The sequence below is a fragment of the Cannabis sativa genome, chromosome 1 (genome assembly GCF_029168945.1).
Source record: "Cannabis sativa cultivar Pink pepper isolate KNU-18-1 chromosome 1, ASM2916894v1, whole genome shotgun sequence".
Lineage (NCBI taxonomy): Eukaryota > Viridiplantae > Streptophyta > Magnoliopsida > Rosales > Cannabaceae > Cannabis > Cannabis sativa.
In genome coordinates, this window is record NC_083601.1 from 14,055,571 (window position 1) to 14,072,186 (window position 16,616).

The window sequence follows — 16,616 nt, forward strand, 5'->3', positions numbered from 1 at the left end:
GATTATATTGAAATTGGTTTTATTTAGGGCATAAAACCCAACAAATACCATTTCATGGGTGACTGCAAGAACTCCTCGAGGAGGCTTGTCTTTTGTCTTAGCCTTCTTGTTCCCATTTTTGCCACCAGCTTTTGGCCCATTGTAACTTTGCTTGCCATTCGTGTCATCATTCTTCTCATTTCATCCTTGAGTATTTGCATCATCAGAGGATTCATTTGTCTTCTTGTTTCCCTCTTTTGATCCTTCTGCTCTTCTCTTAACTTCTTCTAGCTTGATGAACCCATTTGCCCATTTTAAAAATTCTTGCATGGTCTCCACGACTCTTCAAGTATTTTCATAGCAGGCTTTTAACTATCAATCTTGCTACAAGTTCCATCACCAGCGCGTCTTCACTGATTATTTTCTTCTTAGTTACTTCCATTAGAAATCTTATGAAAATACATTTTGATTTTTAAATAAATAAAGTAATTTTATTATATTTGATTGTTAAATTATTTTTTATTAATAATTTATAGAATATATAAATATTAGAATATTCCACATTTATTGATGAGTTTATGCTCTTGTAACAGAGAGAATTAAGATCATGCATGATGATGAAATAGTCAGCAACATATTAAAGTATGAAATTTTTAATCAACAGTTGCTAGTACAATTTACTAATGCTCGTCATTCGGCGCAAGCAATTTTAATTCGGATTACTGATGTAGTTTGACATCTTGGTAAATGTACTTTATACAATGGAGATTATATATGATAGGACTGATATGAACTAACTTGTCTTTATCAAACTTTCTGTTTACTATAAGGACCTAATTCAAATAAAAAAGTTGATCAATTAGTAGATCAATTTAAATCTTGAGAATTCCTAAAATCCTGTTCATGTTAGTAGGTTATTTGATCCATTTGTTATAGTCTTATCGATATGAGCCTTACAACTTTTATTTAGAAAATTTAATAATGTGGATGGTTAGAAACATGCTTTACATACTCAGGTTAGCCTTGGGGATAGATGAGTATGTTGGACATGTCAAAGGGATGGAGTGTGGCGTCACCCAGACCCAATCTTTCAAGACCCCATGCCCTAGAAGAAAGAATATGAGTAAAGATAGTGATCACATAGCTGAGCTCCAGAGTCAACTTTTGGAGTACGAGCACTACAAGAAAATGTCACTTTTACTACCACAGTTTGTTATTGCGCTGGTAAAAGTAACTTTTACCAGCGTATTTCACAAACTGCGCTGGCAAAAAGGTCAAAGTTTTACCAGCGCACATTTGCAGTGGCTAAAATCTAACTTTTACCGCGTAATGAAAAAGTTATTTTTACCAGTGCTTTTCATTTTGTGTTGGCAAAAGTTCTAATACCAACGTTGATTTGCCAACCCCTTTTGCCAACACATCAGAAGTAAAATCCATTTTACAAGGGCAATACCAAACTTTTGCCAGCACGAAAAATGTGCTAGCAAATGTTCCATTTCTTGTAGTGGAAGGACAAAATAGAAAACAACAAGAAGAGATAAATGAAGTCCTCCAAGCAATAAGGTCTCAACAGAGAACCACCGGTGGTACTTCTCATGCACTTGGTACAGATGTTGGGGGAGCATCCAACGAACCAACAATAGTCAAGGCCTATTCTCCACCACCACCCCAACACTATTTATCGGGGCATCTGCTCCACTCGCAATGACTTCTGTGGGGGCATCTGCTCCACCCCCATCGCATCCTGTTAGGGAATCTACTCCACCAATACCAACATTTCACTTAATAATTTAATTTATTATTTATTAATAACTACAATGAATTTAATTAATATTTTGATTTTTTTCTTGTAAAAAATAAATTGCAAGATGTACGTGGAGGATCGCTCCATGAAAAAACATCCCTTAGTTGCAACGAGGCACGTGCTAGTACAACCAAAACTCAAGAGGTTGATAGTACATGGAGAGGATTATGAGAACACCAATTGTTGTGTCTTTACCGAGAAAGTCATCAATCATAATGCTCTACTAATACACCCACTTGAACAAGAAGGCTATCATGGAAACTTAAATAGATGGCGGTTGGATGGCTAAAGTAGAAATCACGAAAAAATCAAAATTTCAAAAAATGTGTTTGGAGTTAAAAGTTATGAGACTTGGATAATGAAGTCAAACATCATTGACTTTTGCGACCTGAAGACGAGCAAGGCTTCATCGATATCTCTTTGGTGTAGGTATAATGATTAAAAATTAACTTAATATGTATAAATAGAGTTTGTTATTACTTATATATTGTTTACTAGCCATTTGCAGAGCCGATTACTCAAACGTAGTGGACTGGATAAGGATTATGCATTTATTAACCCATCTTGGGTAGCTATTAAAGCTAGAAACTTCAGTGATCGTGTGAACAATTTATCCTGATGGTTGCACGGCATAGACCCAAACCAGTTTCTCAATTTCTCACTTTCCCAATAGAGGTCGACAATGGTTGTCTAATATTTATTTTATATATATATATACATATAGTTTTTATCATAATTGAAAGCCTTTATATTTGAGTTTTGTATGCTTTTGGTTTATAGTATTAGTCTTATAACTCTATTACTCTTTATATATGTGAATGCATGTATCTTTTATAGGAGGATACTTATGTATAAATAGATACATTTTTATTGTGAAGATTGTTTCTAATTTTTTTTTTTTTAAGAATGATGCAAATGTTATAATTTTACTAAAGTTAATATTTTACGTTAAAAAACACAAGAAATTTTGTTACCACACTAAAAATTATTAACATATAATAAAAGTAAAATATTAGATAGATAGATATATAAAAGATAAAATATATATTATGTTAGCACTAAATGTACAAATTAAGGCCTTGATGATAATATTTTATACATATAAGGATTGAACATTATCTATCAACTTAATTATGTGTATACATTAATTGTAAGGACTTAGTTTGCAAGGTGAGAAGAACACATATCTCATAGATGTTTAATATAAATATAAATATAAATAATATATGTTACCATAATGTAGTAGGAATATTATTATTTATCTAAGAAAACACAATATATATCCATTCATACAAAGCCACACCAATATTAATTAACTCTCAAACTTTCTTACATTTAAAAATTAACCTTGTTCATCTATATTATTATTATTATTATTATTATTATTATTTCATTCTCATATTTTTATATTTTAAAAAATTATGGTTGTTCTCCTGAAAAGAAGGTAGTGGATGCTTGGAATTTAGACCCAGGAATTAGGACACCGGGCTTTTCTTTAACCCTATAAAGGGGCATTGCTACCTTATATTCATTTTTCTTTGATTTTTTTTCAAACATTTTGTAATCATCTTTCTCTTTAATACTTTGCGTTGGTGCCTCAGCTGGTGCCTCCGTTGGGTCCTCCATCGCCATGGTTGTTGCTTTCTCTGATGCAAGTATCGTCCATAGAATGAGAGTTACTACCACAATTTTGAGAAAATCTGTTGAAGTGTTCTTGGTTGAAGCCCACATCTTTCTTCCAATTTAGTATAATTATTATTATTTATTTTTGTGGGATTGTGGTATGGATGTAAAGCTTTTATTAAATATTTAAAGAATGTGGAATTACACTTGAATTATGATTCTATTTTGAGCTTGAATGTTTGTTGGAATGAATGGAGGAAAATGTATTAGGGGTGGGGGATTGAGAAATTTCATGGAAGGTTTTAATTGTTTTTGGGTATGATTGTGTGGACTAAGTCAACATTAATATATATTTTATTTTGATGATTAGATAGTTCATAAAATAGTTATACACTTCTTCATAATAATAATAATAATATCTATTTTCATATTTTATATACAAAGAATAAAAATTAAAATAAAAATATAAATAGAAGTATGATTAAGAATGACATAAAAATAATATAAAATAGTAAAAATGTCATTGCAATCATTGAATATGCAACCAAATAAATGATTAAAATAAATTTTATTCCTTTTTTATTTCTTTACCCTCAAACTAAAGGCACCCCCTAAATAACTAACCGAAAGGCGAAGTTCTTGTCGTATGACATGGTGGGCTATGTATGATAATTGATGTTTGTTCTTCGGTCTGGGTGTTTAGTTTTTGGATTTTGTTATTTTGCTGATTGATTATTTCCTGAGGTGTGGGAGCGGAATATTTTCTTGACCATCTATGGAGGAACAATATGCGGCCTTCTCAATCCATGATGATGATGAGGAAGGGCTTATTTTTGAAGCAGGGGCTGATGGATTGGCAGAGATTGACGATCGATAGCTTCTGGTAGGACGATTTTTATCTAATCGGGCTATAGATTTTCAGGCGATGCAGAACAAGATTGCTACACTTTGGCAACCAGGGAGAGGTCTGTATGTGAAAGAACTTGACTCAAACCTTTTTCTATTTCAATTTTACCATGAAGTTGATATAGAACGGGTTATTGAGGGGAGTCCTTGGACGTTTGATCGAGCACCTTTAATCTTTGAACGAGTGAAGAGTGGTGAGAATCCTAGGAGTATACCGCTGGTAAAACTGTATTTATGGGTGCAACTGCATAACTTGACAGTCGGATTCATATCAGACAAAGTGATACAAGGTGTGGGGAATTACATTGGTTCGTTTCTTAAATCCGATCCTAATAATTTCTCAGGTGTTTGGCGAGACTATCTACGTATCCGTGTGTCAATTAGAGTGGACAAGCCACTGAAAAAGAAGAAAAAGCTTGAGATATGAGGCGGTCCGACATGCCATGTGCACTTTAAATATGAGGACTTACCAACTTTTTGCTTCATCTGTGGTGTTCTTGGACATTCTGAGAGGTTTTGTGAGAAGCTGTTCGAAGTTCCCAGAGAACAGATTGTTCAAGAGTATAATCTTGATCTGAAAGCGGCACCAAGAAGAAGGAATTATGCTGATGGTTCACGATGGCTAAAATCTGGGCTAGCAGTCAAAAGTAATACAGAGAAGCCGCCAGAAGCAAGCAGCTTCAATGGTGGTGGCCGAAGTCATCAAATCCCACCATTCAGGGAGAATCAAAGGGGGAGAATTACCATGAATCAAGTAGCTTCATTAATTCACCAAGATTTACGCTCGAGGAATGACTCACCAAGCATTAAGATAGTTGACCATAGTAATGAAGCACAAATCACTATGGAAAAATCCCTAAGTTTAAGGAAAGATAATACTACTGGGATGATGGCGCCAACTCAATCGGATTTGAATTCAGGGCTGGTCTTTATTGACAACAAAAGGAGAAGAATGGGCCATACAAATGAAGTTGGGCTTAATGAAACACAAGAAATTGAAGTGGGCCGTGGGGGAACAAATAATGATCAAGATGTCAATAATATGGATATTTCTCAACCAGAAACCAATGTAGACACAGTCCAAAATGATGCTTCAAAAAACTTTCTCGAGGCGGGTGCTGGTTCCCAAGCCCGCCAAGAATTATGAATATTTTGAGCTGGAATTGCCGGGGGCTAGGGAACCAACGGACTATTCAATTCCTTAAAGAAATTGTTTTTCAAAAGAGACCCGATTTTATCTTTTTGTGTGAAACAAAGTGTCATAAATCTAAAGTTGTGGGCCTGGCCCAAACTTTAAATTTTGAAGGTGTGTTTGTGGTAGATGCTATTGGAGCTTCGGGTGGTATTGCCTTACTTTGGAAAAATCAAGATGATGGTACTTTGTTGGGTTATTCAAACAATCACATTGACTTACAAATATCCATCTCTCCTTCCACTCCGAGTTGGCGTCTCACTGGTTTTTACGGCGAGCCAAACCGCAATAGGAGAAGTGATTCTTGGGCTCTTCTTCAAAGTTTAAGAGATCGCTCCTCTCTTCCGTTGTGTGTTATAGGGGATATTAACAATATTATTTGTCAAGAGGATAAAAGAGGTGGGCGGCCCTACCCTCAGTGGCTTTTAACGGGATTCCAGCAGACGTTATTGCATTGTGGGTTAGAGGATTTGGAGCTACAAGGCCATCAGTATACATAGGAAAAAGGAAGAGCTACGAATGCATGGATTGAGGTACGTCTTGACAGAGCTTTAGTTTCTAACACTTGGAATCAACTTTTTCAGTCGGCTGTGTTATCCAACTTAGGCTTTGCTACCTCAGATCACTCCCCATTGTTTCTTGAACCTGTAGTGATTAATAATGTTACTCATAGCCATAGATTTCGATTTGAAAATTCTTGGCTAAAGGAGCCCCTTTGTTTGGAAATTGTTCGAGATGCTTGGTCCGAGGAACAAAATGGTAACATTTCTAATAAAATTAAGCTTTGTGTCGAAAGGTTATTAAGTTGGGGAAAGGAATTAACTGGTAATCTTAATCAACGTATCAAGGCTTATAAGAATGATTTGCAAAAACTCCATGGTTTAAGGGATATCAATTCGGTTCAGAGATATGATGAGATTAAAAAGAAACTGTATGAAGCCCTTGATCGAAGGGAGAGTTATTGGAAACAACGGGCCAAACAATTCTGGTTGAGAGAGGGTGATCAAAACAGTAGCTATTTCCATAAGGCGGCGAGTAGGAGAAAGAAGAATAATCAAATTACTCAGCTTAGAGATAATAATGGCAACTGGGTTTCATGGGATTCGGGTTTAACAACGGTTGTGGCTGATTATTTCAATGAGTTATTTACTGCTTCGGGAAGTGTTTGTACTGAAGTTGTAGATTGTGTGCCGAGTTCTGTGCCGAATTTTGTGAATATGGAGCTTTGTCAACCAATTGAGGATGAAGAGGTTCGAAAAGCAGTCTTTCAGATGCACCCTGACAAAAGCCCGGGACCTGACGGGATGACACCTGCTTTTTTTCAAAAGTGTTGGCCGATAGTGGGTAATGAAGTTGTGAAAAATGTTCTCTGTTTTTTTGAAGAGGGAATCTTGGCTGATAGTTGTGGTGATGCGAATGTTGTCCTTATTCCAAAAACGAGAAATCCAGAACGTATGTCTGATCTTCGTCCTATTGCCTTATGTAATGTCTTGTTCAAGATCATAACAAAAGTCATGGTTAACAGAATGAAGCCATTCATGGATTCCATTATATCTGAAAATCAAAGTGCTTTTATCCCAGGTAGATTGATCTCTGACAACATACTTGTTTCTTTTGAAATATTACACTATCTTAAAAGGAAGCGCAAAGGAAAAGAAGGTTTTATGGCGTTAAAACTGGACATGAGTAAAGCATATGACCGCATTGAATGGGACTTTCTTGAGGCAATGCTTCGGAAACTAGGCTATGTTGAGAGATGGGTTCAGCTGGTTATGATGTGTGTGAAATCGGCCAAATACTGTGTTATGCATAACAACAATGAAGTTGGTCCAATCATTCCCACAAGAGGTATACAATAGGGTGATCCACTTTTGCCGTATCTTTTTATTCTCTGTGCTGAAGGTTTCACAGCTTTACTGCGAAAATATGAACAAAGAGGGTGGCTTCATGGATGTAAAGTGGCCAATGGTGCTCCGAGGGTGTCACATATGCTCTTTGCGGATGATAGCTATCTATACTGCAAGGCCACTGAAATGGAGGCTCGTCGGATCCAAGAAGTGCTATCCAAGTTCGAACTTGCCTCGGGTCAAAAGGTTAACTTCTCTAAGTCCTCTATTTTCTATAGTGCTAACACTTTGGATACTATGAAAGTTAGAGTAAATGCATTGTTGGGGATGACCACGGCCATTGAAGGGAGCTTATACTTGGGATTGCCTAGTTCTATGGGGAGAAATAAGTCGGCTGCTTTGGGTTTTTTGAAAAACAAGGTAAAGAATAGACTCTCGGGTTATGGTACAAAGTTTCTCTCAAGGGCTGGTAAGGAGATTTTAATTAAAACGGTTGCACAAGCACTCCCAAGCTATGCCATGAGTGTTTTCTTGATCCCGCAAGAGGTTACAAGAGATATTGAGGGATTGATGTCCAAGTTTTGGTGGCAATCGTCGAATAACTCTCCTAAAGGAATACATTGGATGTCTTGGAAAAAACTTTGTAAACACAAATCTAAAGGTGGAATGGGCTTTCGGAACTTGAGAAGCTTTAATTTGGCACTTTTGGGTAAGCAAGGTTGGAGATTAATTACAAAACCGGAGACGCTTGTTTCGAGAATTTTTAAAGCAAGGTATTACCCTCGTTTCTTCACTGCTGATATTGGTAATAATCCTAGCTATGTTTGGCATAGTGTTCTTGAAGCTCGTCAATTTCTGTCTCATGGTGTTTGCTGGTCTATTGGAAATGGCAATTCTATTTCAATTTTGGGGGAGCCTTGGTTACCTGACACTCAAAATCCATTCATCACATCTTCACATCCTACTCTTATAGGTGCTAAAGTGTGCAATTTATTTTCCACTGATGGTGTAGGCTGGGATGAAGAGATTGTTGCTGATCTATTTGTTCAGAGGGATCAAGATCTGTTACTCGACATCCCCTTGCTGCGAGGCCAGGATCGAGACAACATAACATGGAAAGGTGAAATTTCTGGACTTTATACAGTAAGGAGTGCATATAAAATTGTCCAAGAAATTAATGGGGAAGAAGATCAAGGTTCCGCTGCTGTTGAACAATTCTGGAAGAAATTCTGGGCTTTAAAATTACCTCTGAAAATGAAAAACTTGGCTTGGAGAGCTTGTCAAGGCTGTCTTCCAACCATGATTCAGTTGAGAACTAAGCGTGTGGAGGTGTCTTCTGTCTGCCCTGACAGCCAGGAAGAATCGATTTTCCATGCTCTTGTTGGCTGTCCAGCTGCTGCACTTTGTTGGAACAGAGTGGGAATCGGCACAGCAGCACCACAACAGAATAATTTTTTCGACTGGTGTGCTTTGAAGTTTCTGGTGTGTGATGCAGATCAGAAAAAACTCATGGTTGCTCTTTGTTGGTCAATTTGGAACGCACGGAATGACAAGGTTTGGAACAACAAAACATCAAGTGTGAAGAGTATAGTATTTTCGGCTCAATCTTACCTTAATCAATGGCTAACTGCTCACAGTTCTAATGTTATTTTCCCGAGTCCTGGTCTTATTCTAGGTGACGGAGCTGAGCAGTGGCAGCCACCACATGAAGATAGTATTAAGGTTAATGTCGATGCTGCTTTATTTTCCAACACAACTCAATTTGGAATTGGCTTTGTGATTCGTAATGCTCAAGGAGTTCTCATTGAAGGAGTAACCAAGCTTTTTAATGGCTCGGCCACACCAGAATTAGTGGAAGCAATGAGTGTAAAGGAAGCTTTGAGTTGGATTAAAAGAAATCAACTTTGCCAAGCTATTCTTGAGACCGACTGCTTAGTCTTTATACAAGCCTTGCGTAGTTCAATTGAAATGATTTCCATGTTTGGTCAAGTGGTTAAAGATTGTAAGGTTTTATTAAAAGAACTTAAAAGTGTTTCTATCTTTTTTATTAGGCGATCAGCTAATAAGGTGGCTCATAGCTTTGCTAGAGCTTCGTTATTCTATCCTGATTGCAATTTCAATATGGGGTCTGTCCCAATTGATTTGCTGCCTTTTTTGGTAGCTGAAGTTATTGATTGATAAATTGATGATTTTCATTCAAAAAAAAAAAAAGGCACCCTAAGATTTTAAAAATAAATATATATAAATTGAATCCTCAACCTTTTCGAACATTTTCAAATGACATCATTTAGATGTACCAAAAGTCATTAATGAATGAATTTTTTAATTCTTCTTTTCAAAGTATATCAAGAGTTAGGTTTTAATTTTTTTCAAAATTACTTTTAAAATCTTTTAAATGTATTTTAAAAATAAACAATAAAAGGTGTTAACATATTTGAAACAAAGTCGTCTCTATTGGAAATATAGTATATAATTGATTTATAACTTAATTATCAAAAATATTTTTATATATTTAATTTTTAAAAAAATATATGTTGTATTTTATTTAGTTTCTTTTTTATATTTGTTTATAAGATAAAAGTATATTTTTATTGATAATAATTCATTTTGATATATATGATTTTATTTATTTATTTATCTAGAAAATAAATATATATTAAATTATTTTTCAAGAAAATATTTAAATTATATATTTTTTAACAATTTTAAGCTATTGTTCGATTTTTATTGCTTAGTTTTTTATCGATGTGATAAGATCATATGATCATGGATTTATAAAATTTGTAAATTTATGTATTTCTAATTATACACGTATGACTCATTATTAGGAATAAAATAATTTCATAACTATTGAACCAACATGAAGTTCAATGTCATATAGTATATATGTATTTAAATAATTATTGATCTATTGTGATATATTAAAATCTCCACAAGTGTATTAATATTATTAGATATTATAAATTTTAAAAAATTCTCTCAATCAGGGAGAGAGAAGTAGTTGGGATTGATGATGATTTTTAAAAAATGATCCTTGCACAAAGTATATAAGAACGATGTAATAGTTTAAAATCATATATATCAATTGTAAATTAATATTATTCAAAGTTGAGATAGAATGAGTTGAAAACACTTGAAGCGTAAATGAATAATGTAGAAATTATTAATAAATATTTATTTAATCTATCATAAAGTTGTTAAATCTAGATGTACTCATAGATATACCTTAATGTTATAAAATTTTGATAATCGTGAATGAGACAGTGCTCAAGAAGAGACTTCCAAGAAAAGTTAGACATAACATATCTGATCATAATTGAATCTCTGAAGTGGTTCTATATAGGTAACTATAAATGATATACATATTTAAAAAATAAATAATTTAAAAAGATCTCTATAAGTTATGTCAATATGGGAGGAAATTATCACACTACAAAAAATCTTACATTTAGTCACAACAAAACTTGTGACTAAAAGTAAAAAAATTGAGACTAATTATAATCATGATTTCTATGTTGTGACTAAAAGGTCCATGGCTAAAAGTATTAATCACAAAAATTACAATTTGTTGTGACTAAATGTATTTTTAGTCACAATATTTGTTGTGACTAAAACTAAATTATTGACAACTTATAACTAAATACTATGTTTTAGTCATAAGTAAGATTTTGTTGTGACTAAAAGTCACATGTAGTCACAAAAAAATTATGTTGTGACTAAAAAATTGTCACTAAAAGTAGCAGTTTTTTGTAGTGTCATATAATGAAATTTCTATCGACAATAGATGTTGAATTGTTTACATATACAATAAACTAACATGAGATAGCAAAGATTATGATATTAGATTTGTCGAGAATTATCGACATATATTTGATTTTTGGCCAAAATATTATGACGCAGTCCAGACAAAATTTACTCGTATAAAGTAAGTAAGATCTGTAGTGTGTGTAAATAAATATTTCTAATGAGAAATTTGTATATATGTATTTGTACATAATAAATTGTTGTATAAAGTTTGCATAGACATAGATTGATTGAAATAAAGCTTAAATATTGAGAAAATATAATCATGATTTGATTATAGCTTGAAGTATATTTTATGAGGATTTATAAGCGTCACATAAATGTTGCAACAAATGTTATTTATTTGGAGCTCCTAATATAGTGAGAATTTGAAATAAGCCTTATCCAAAAATTGTAGAAGAATTTAATACATGTCTTAAGTGATATAAATTCAAAGTCGCGTGCACTATATGACAAAGATCTTTGTATGAAATAAAGACATGTAAATAAATTATTATTTAAAAAATACATATGATTATCTATGCAATATAAATTTATAAATTGTACGTTGTGATAGACTCTTAAAGAGTTTTTGATTATATTATAAATGATTGAAGAACAAACTTTTATTTCTTTTTGTATATTGAGATATTAAATGCATATAGTTTGTTCATTAGTAGAGAAGTCCTAAAGTACTTCATATGCATCAAGAATTATCGATATATGATCATTTGATATGAAAACTAAGATCGTACAATAAGAATAGAACAAATATATGGTCTTGAAGTACCATCATTCTCGCAAATGAAAATTTATATTATCATTAATGTGTTACTTTCATATCTACTTAAAATTTTAAACTTTTGTATAAAATAAAGCTGTATACACACATGAATGATTCAATAAATTGGATAATTAATGAAGTTCCTTGAACCCCTCATCCATAATTTAGAAGTCCACACATACTCTGGAAGAGTTATAGAAAATATATGATCATAGATAATATACGGTGATATTTTAAAAGTGATAACAATAATCTTATGAGATATATTATCACCAAAATAATTATGGATAATATGTGCATGAGGGAGAGACATATTCATGTTGTACTCTTTTTCCCTTAGTTCAGGTTTTGTCCCACTGGGTTTTTCTGGTAAGGTTTTTAACAAGGCAACTTTAAATCATGTTAACATACTTGCACTTTATGAAGCTAGTAGAGAATGTGTGGGAGTGAGATCATTGACATAACATATTCGAGAAACATATGGATTACACTCTGTAATAAAGTATCAACACAAGCAGTTCTCTATAAAGATAATACTGCTTACATCGCTTAACTAAAAGGAGGGTACATTGAAGGAGATAGAATTAAAACACATTTGACCAAATTATTCTTTATACATTTCAAGAGAATGTATATTGGTGTCCAACATATTCAATCAATTGTCAATCTTGCAGACTTATTCACAAAGTTATTACCAACATCAATATTTGTGAAGACGACATACAAGATTAGAATTCGTCGATTAGATGATTTCCACGAATGCCTAAATGAGGGGGAGTTAATTCATACTACACTTTTTTTCTTTTGGCCAAGTTTTTTTAGCAAGGTTTTTAATGAGACAGTTTTGATGGACATCTAAGGAGAAGTGTTATGAAATATTATTTATGGATGTCCAAATCACCAAATTAATTATCATCATTAATGCTTAGTTGTATTTTCCTTTATCACATTGATTTAGTTTCTCATTCTTTTGTCATATTTTTGTATAAATAAGAGTTCACCTAGGGATGCACACAGGGCAGGAATTGGCGGGGAGTACTCCCCCCGTCCCTATCCCCGTTAAGAATTTCAATCCCCATCCCTGCTTATTTCCCATCAGGGGTGGGGTGAGGAATACCACAATGGGGGCGGGGAATTTCCTAATAGAAAAATAAAATTTATAATAATATTTTTAATATACAAAAATATTAAACTATATAAAGAATTAAAATATTACACATTAATTATTATTCAATAAGCTAATTATTATCCAAAACACAATTTAAAATTCATAAAGAAGATACTACTATACTAACAAAATACAAACATAAATTATAAATTATGAAATATTACTAAAAATATAAGATAAAATACTAAACGCGTCCCCGTCGGGCGGGGAGTGTGATCCCCGTTCCTGTCCCGTTTAACATTCAGGGATAAAAAGTAATCCTGGTCTCCGCCCTATTCCCCATTTAGACGGGGAATCTCCGCCCTATTAGGGCGGGTCCCCGCAGGCCCCATCACGGGGAAATGTGCATCCCTAAGTGTTAAGTAGTCAAAAATGCATATTTATTAGTGTAAAAATACAAAATAAAATTAATTCTATATAATATTTTCATGAAATTAATGTAATATATTTTTATTTGAAAATATTGTAGTGTTGAGTTAATTTTGTAAGAAAATAACATTTTATGACACAAATAAGAGAAAGAAATAAATAAAAAAAGAAATTAAGAAAATGCATTGTTTTTATTTAAAGAAATACAAATTAATTAGATCTTAAATGAATATTTTCATTTAAATTATTGTGATATATTTTGTGTTGAAAATATTTTATTTGGATTTAATTTTATTTGTGTTTATTAAGAAAATGACATTTGTGAAAAGAAAGGAAAAGAAAAAGAAAAATAGTAAAAATGTGATCCAAAGCAATAAAAAATGGCATTTTTGAAGAGCCAAAACAGTCCAAGAAACAAGGCCCAATCGGCCCAAATCCCTCTCTCCCAGTAGACAAGGCAGCCACGTGGCCTCCTCCCATTCGCCCGCAGCTGCCACCGCCAGCACCAGCAGCCCCTCTGCTCACACGCGCGCGTGACGCGCACGGCTTCTCCTTGGCCGTGCGTGCGCGCCACCTTCCAGGCGCGCGAGTGGGCCTCGTCCCACCTTGGTCACCAAGCTTCAAAAAGGAAGCTTTCTCCTCTTTTCTGCATGCGCCAAGTGTCACTCAAAGGCTCAATTTGCTATTTTTTCAGCCAACAGAAGCTTGCCACGTGGCACCGCCTTGCCCAAGTCAGCCAATCAAAATGCGACACGTGGCACCCCAAAATTAACTTTTTGTATTTACAATTTTACCCACATGCAATTTGTAATAAGTTTAATTGCGTATTAGTCCTTTTACCCTTCTATAAATAGAAGCTTAGGTTTTTAGAATTCAGTTACAATTTCAGTTTCAGACAGAAAAATCCAGAGAAAACGCTCAGAGCGCTCAGTGTTAGTTTACCGCTTTCTTAGTTAATTTTCTTATGGGTTTCTAAGTTCCCTTATTATTAAGGAGGACGATGAAACCTAGTGTATTTAATTAAGTATTTATTTTTATTTTGATTCTCAGTACAATATATGTTTATGATTTTCGCTTCTTAAAATAATTTCTTTCATCTTTAATATCAAGTATTTTTGATAGTTAGAAATTATTTATGTTTGGTTCCATATTTTATTAAAAATAATATTCTTTGATTTTTTGTATTTACATTAAATTGTTTCACATTTAATGCTTAGAAGTTATAATTTTAAAGCGAAGGAAAATCTATTTTTCATTAGAAAATAATTGGTTTGATTACTGATTAAATTATGAGAATCAATATAAACATAAATATTTTTATATACACTTAAGTGGATTCTGAACCCTTAATAATATCCCAAAATATTTCTGAAAATATCTGTTACTGTCATTTTTATCATTTAAACACTTTATTTTATTTTGTTACCAAAAACCTCACCATTTTCGGAACTAGGTTAGAGTTTTATTAGCTTAGATTAAATAAGTATTTTCTTTGATTTCACGCAATTCTCATGGGTTCGACCTCGTTCTTCACAATCTCCATATTACAATAAAGATTCGTGCGCTTGCGAGTTGATAAATGTAAAACGTACCATTCCGGTACACAACACTAAGTTCACCTCATTAGAATAAATAACTGAGAATATCATTCAATTTCTCTTTCTCTCTTCATCTTCTTTTTTTTTTCTTATTTATTTTATATTATTCTATATTATTTTATAAAAACATGCAATTTATTTATTTATTTATAATTAAAAAAAACCCTGAAATACTCTTCTGCATCCTCTCTCTCTCTCTCTCTCTCTCTCTCTCTCTCTCTCTCTCTCTCTCTCTCTCTCTCTCTCTCTCTTATTTATTTATTTTATTTTAACTTTCAGGTCCATCTATCTTGAAGTTTCCTCTGATTGTTTTTCTTCAAAAAAAATTTCCCTTTCTCTATTTGTGAAACCACTGTGTAGAAAGGAGTGAGTTGGCAAAATAGTCTTTATGAAAATTTTTATTAATAAAATGACTTTTCAAATATTTTAATTAGCAAAATAACTTTCTTTTAAAATTGACATAATAATTAATATAATAAATACAATTAATATTAATTTTTCTTTATCATTTTAAATAAAATAGATTTGGTTGGACTCCCATGACCTCTCTTCATCTTCAATTGAGTTCTTCATTACCATTTGAGTTTTTATCTTCATCTTCATACCACTAGTTGAGTATTTCTTCTTCAATGGTATTCATTCACATTTGACCTAAAAAATTCAAGAAACCCTTAAAGAAGAAGTGAAAATTCAATCCAACAATTGTAGATGTTAGTAACTGACTATACTCTCAAGTTTAATGATTGAGTATTTATTATTTTGCAGTTATATAGCAATATAAAGCATAAATTTAGGTTATTCTAAAAAAATTGGTGTGAAAATAACCCCAGTTTGAGGTTGAAGATGACCTGTGATATGCGACCATGTGCGACCAATTGGCCGCCTTTGGTCGCATATGGTCGTTTAGTGAAAAAAAAAAAAAAAATACTACGCGACCATGCGTGACCATGTAGGTCGCACATGGTCGCTCAGTGTAACTATAAAACTATAATATGTGACCATGTAGGTCGTACATGGTCGCTCAGTGTAATTAAAAAATTATATTATGCGACCATGTAGGTTGTACATAGTCGCACATGGTCGCTCAGTGTAACTAGAAAACTATACTATGCGACCATGTAAGTCGTACATGGTCGCACATAGTCGAACATGGTCGCTTTCCACTAATTTTTAGATTTCAACATGTATTTCTAAATGCATCTAAATGGCTTCAAAATAACTATAAGCTAAGTGATTTGATATCCTTACTTTAGACTTGTTAATTTGAAACTTTAACTTTATGACAAGTATGGATCATATCTTTATATGCATGGACTATAATGGTGAGTGGAAGATTACCTATAATTGTATTTGGGAATGGTTTGGTACTGGTTGCAATAAGGAATTTGTGGTTGATCATAGTCAAGTTTCATCAACTAGTGAATAAAGTCTATGAAAAAATAGGTGTTGATCAAAATTTGTATGAAATTGAAATAACTCATAAGGTGGCAGGTGAAACATTCAACAAGATGGTACCAAGTAAGATTTGTGGTGATTCTGATGTAGAGGATCTATTGAAATAGT

General features: G+C 33.2%; 1 protein-coding gene across 1 annotated transcript; it reads left to right on the forward strand.

Annotated features, from left to right (window-relative positions):
• Nucleotides 1–4,331: 4,331 nt before the first annotated feature.
• Nucleotides 4,332–9,529, forward strand: LOC115703869 (uncharacterized). The gene is made up of 5 exons (XM_061116017.1): nt 4,332–4,532; nt 4,839–5,433; nt 5,619–5,994; nt 6,178–7,352; nt 7,407–9,529. Exons 1-5 carry the CDS (start codon nt 4,332–4,334, stop codon nt 9,527–9,529), a joined length of 4,470 nt encoding a protein of 1,489 aa, XP_060972000.1.
• Nucleotides 9,530–16,616: the final 7,087 nt, after the last annotated feature.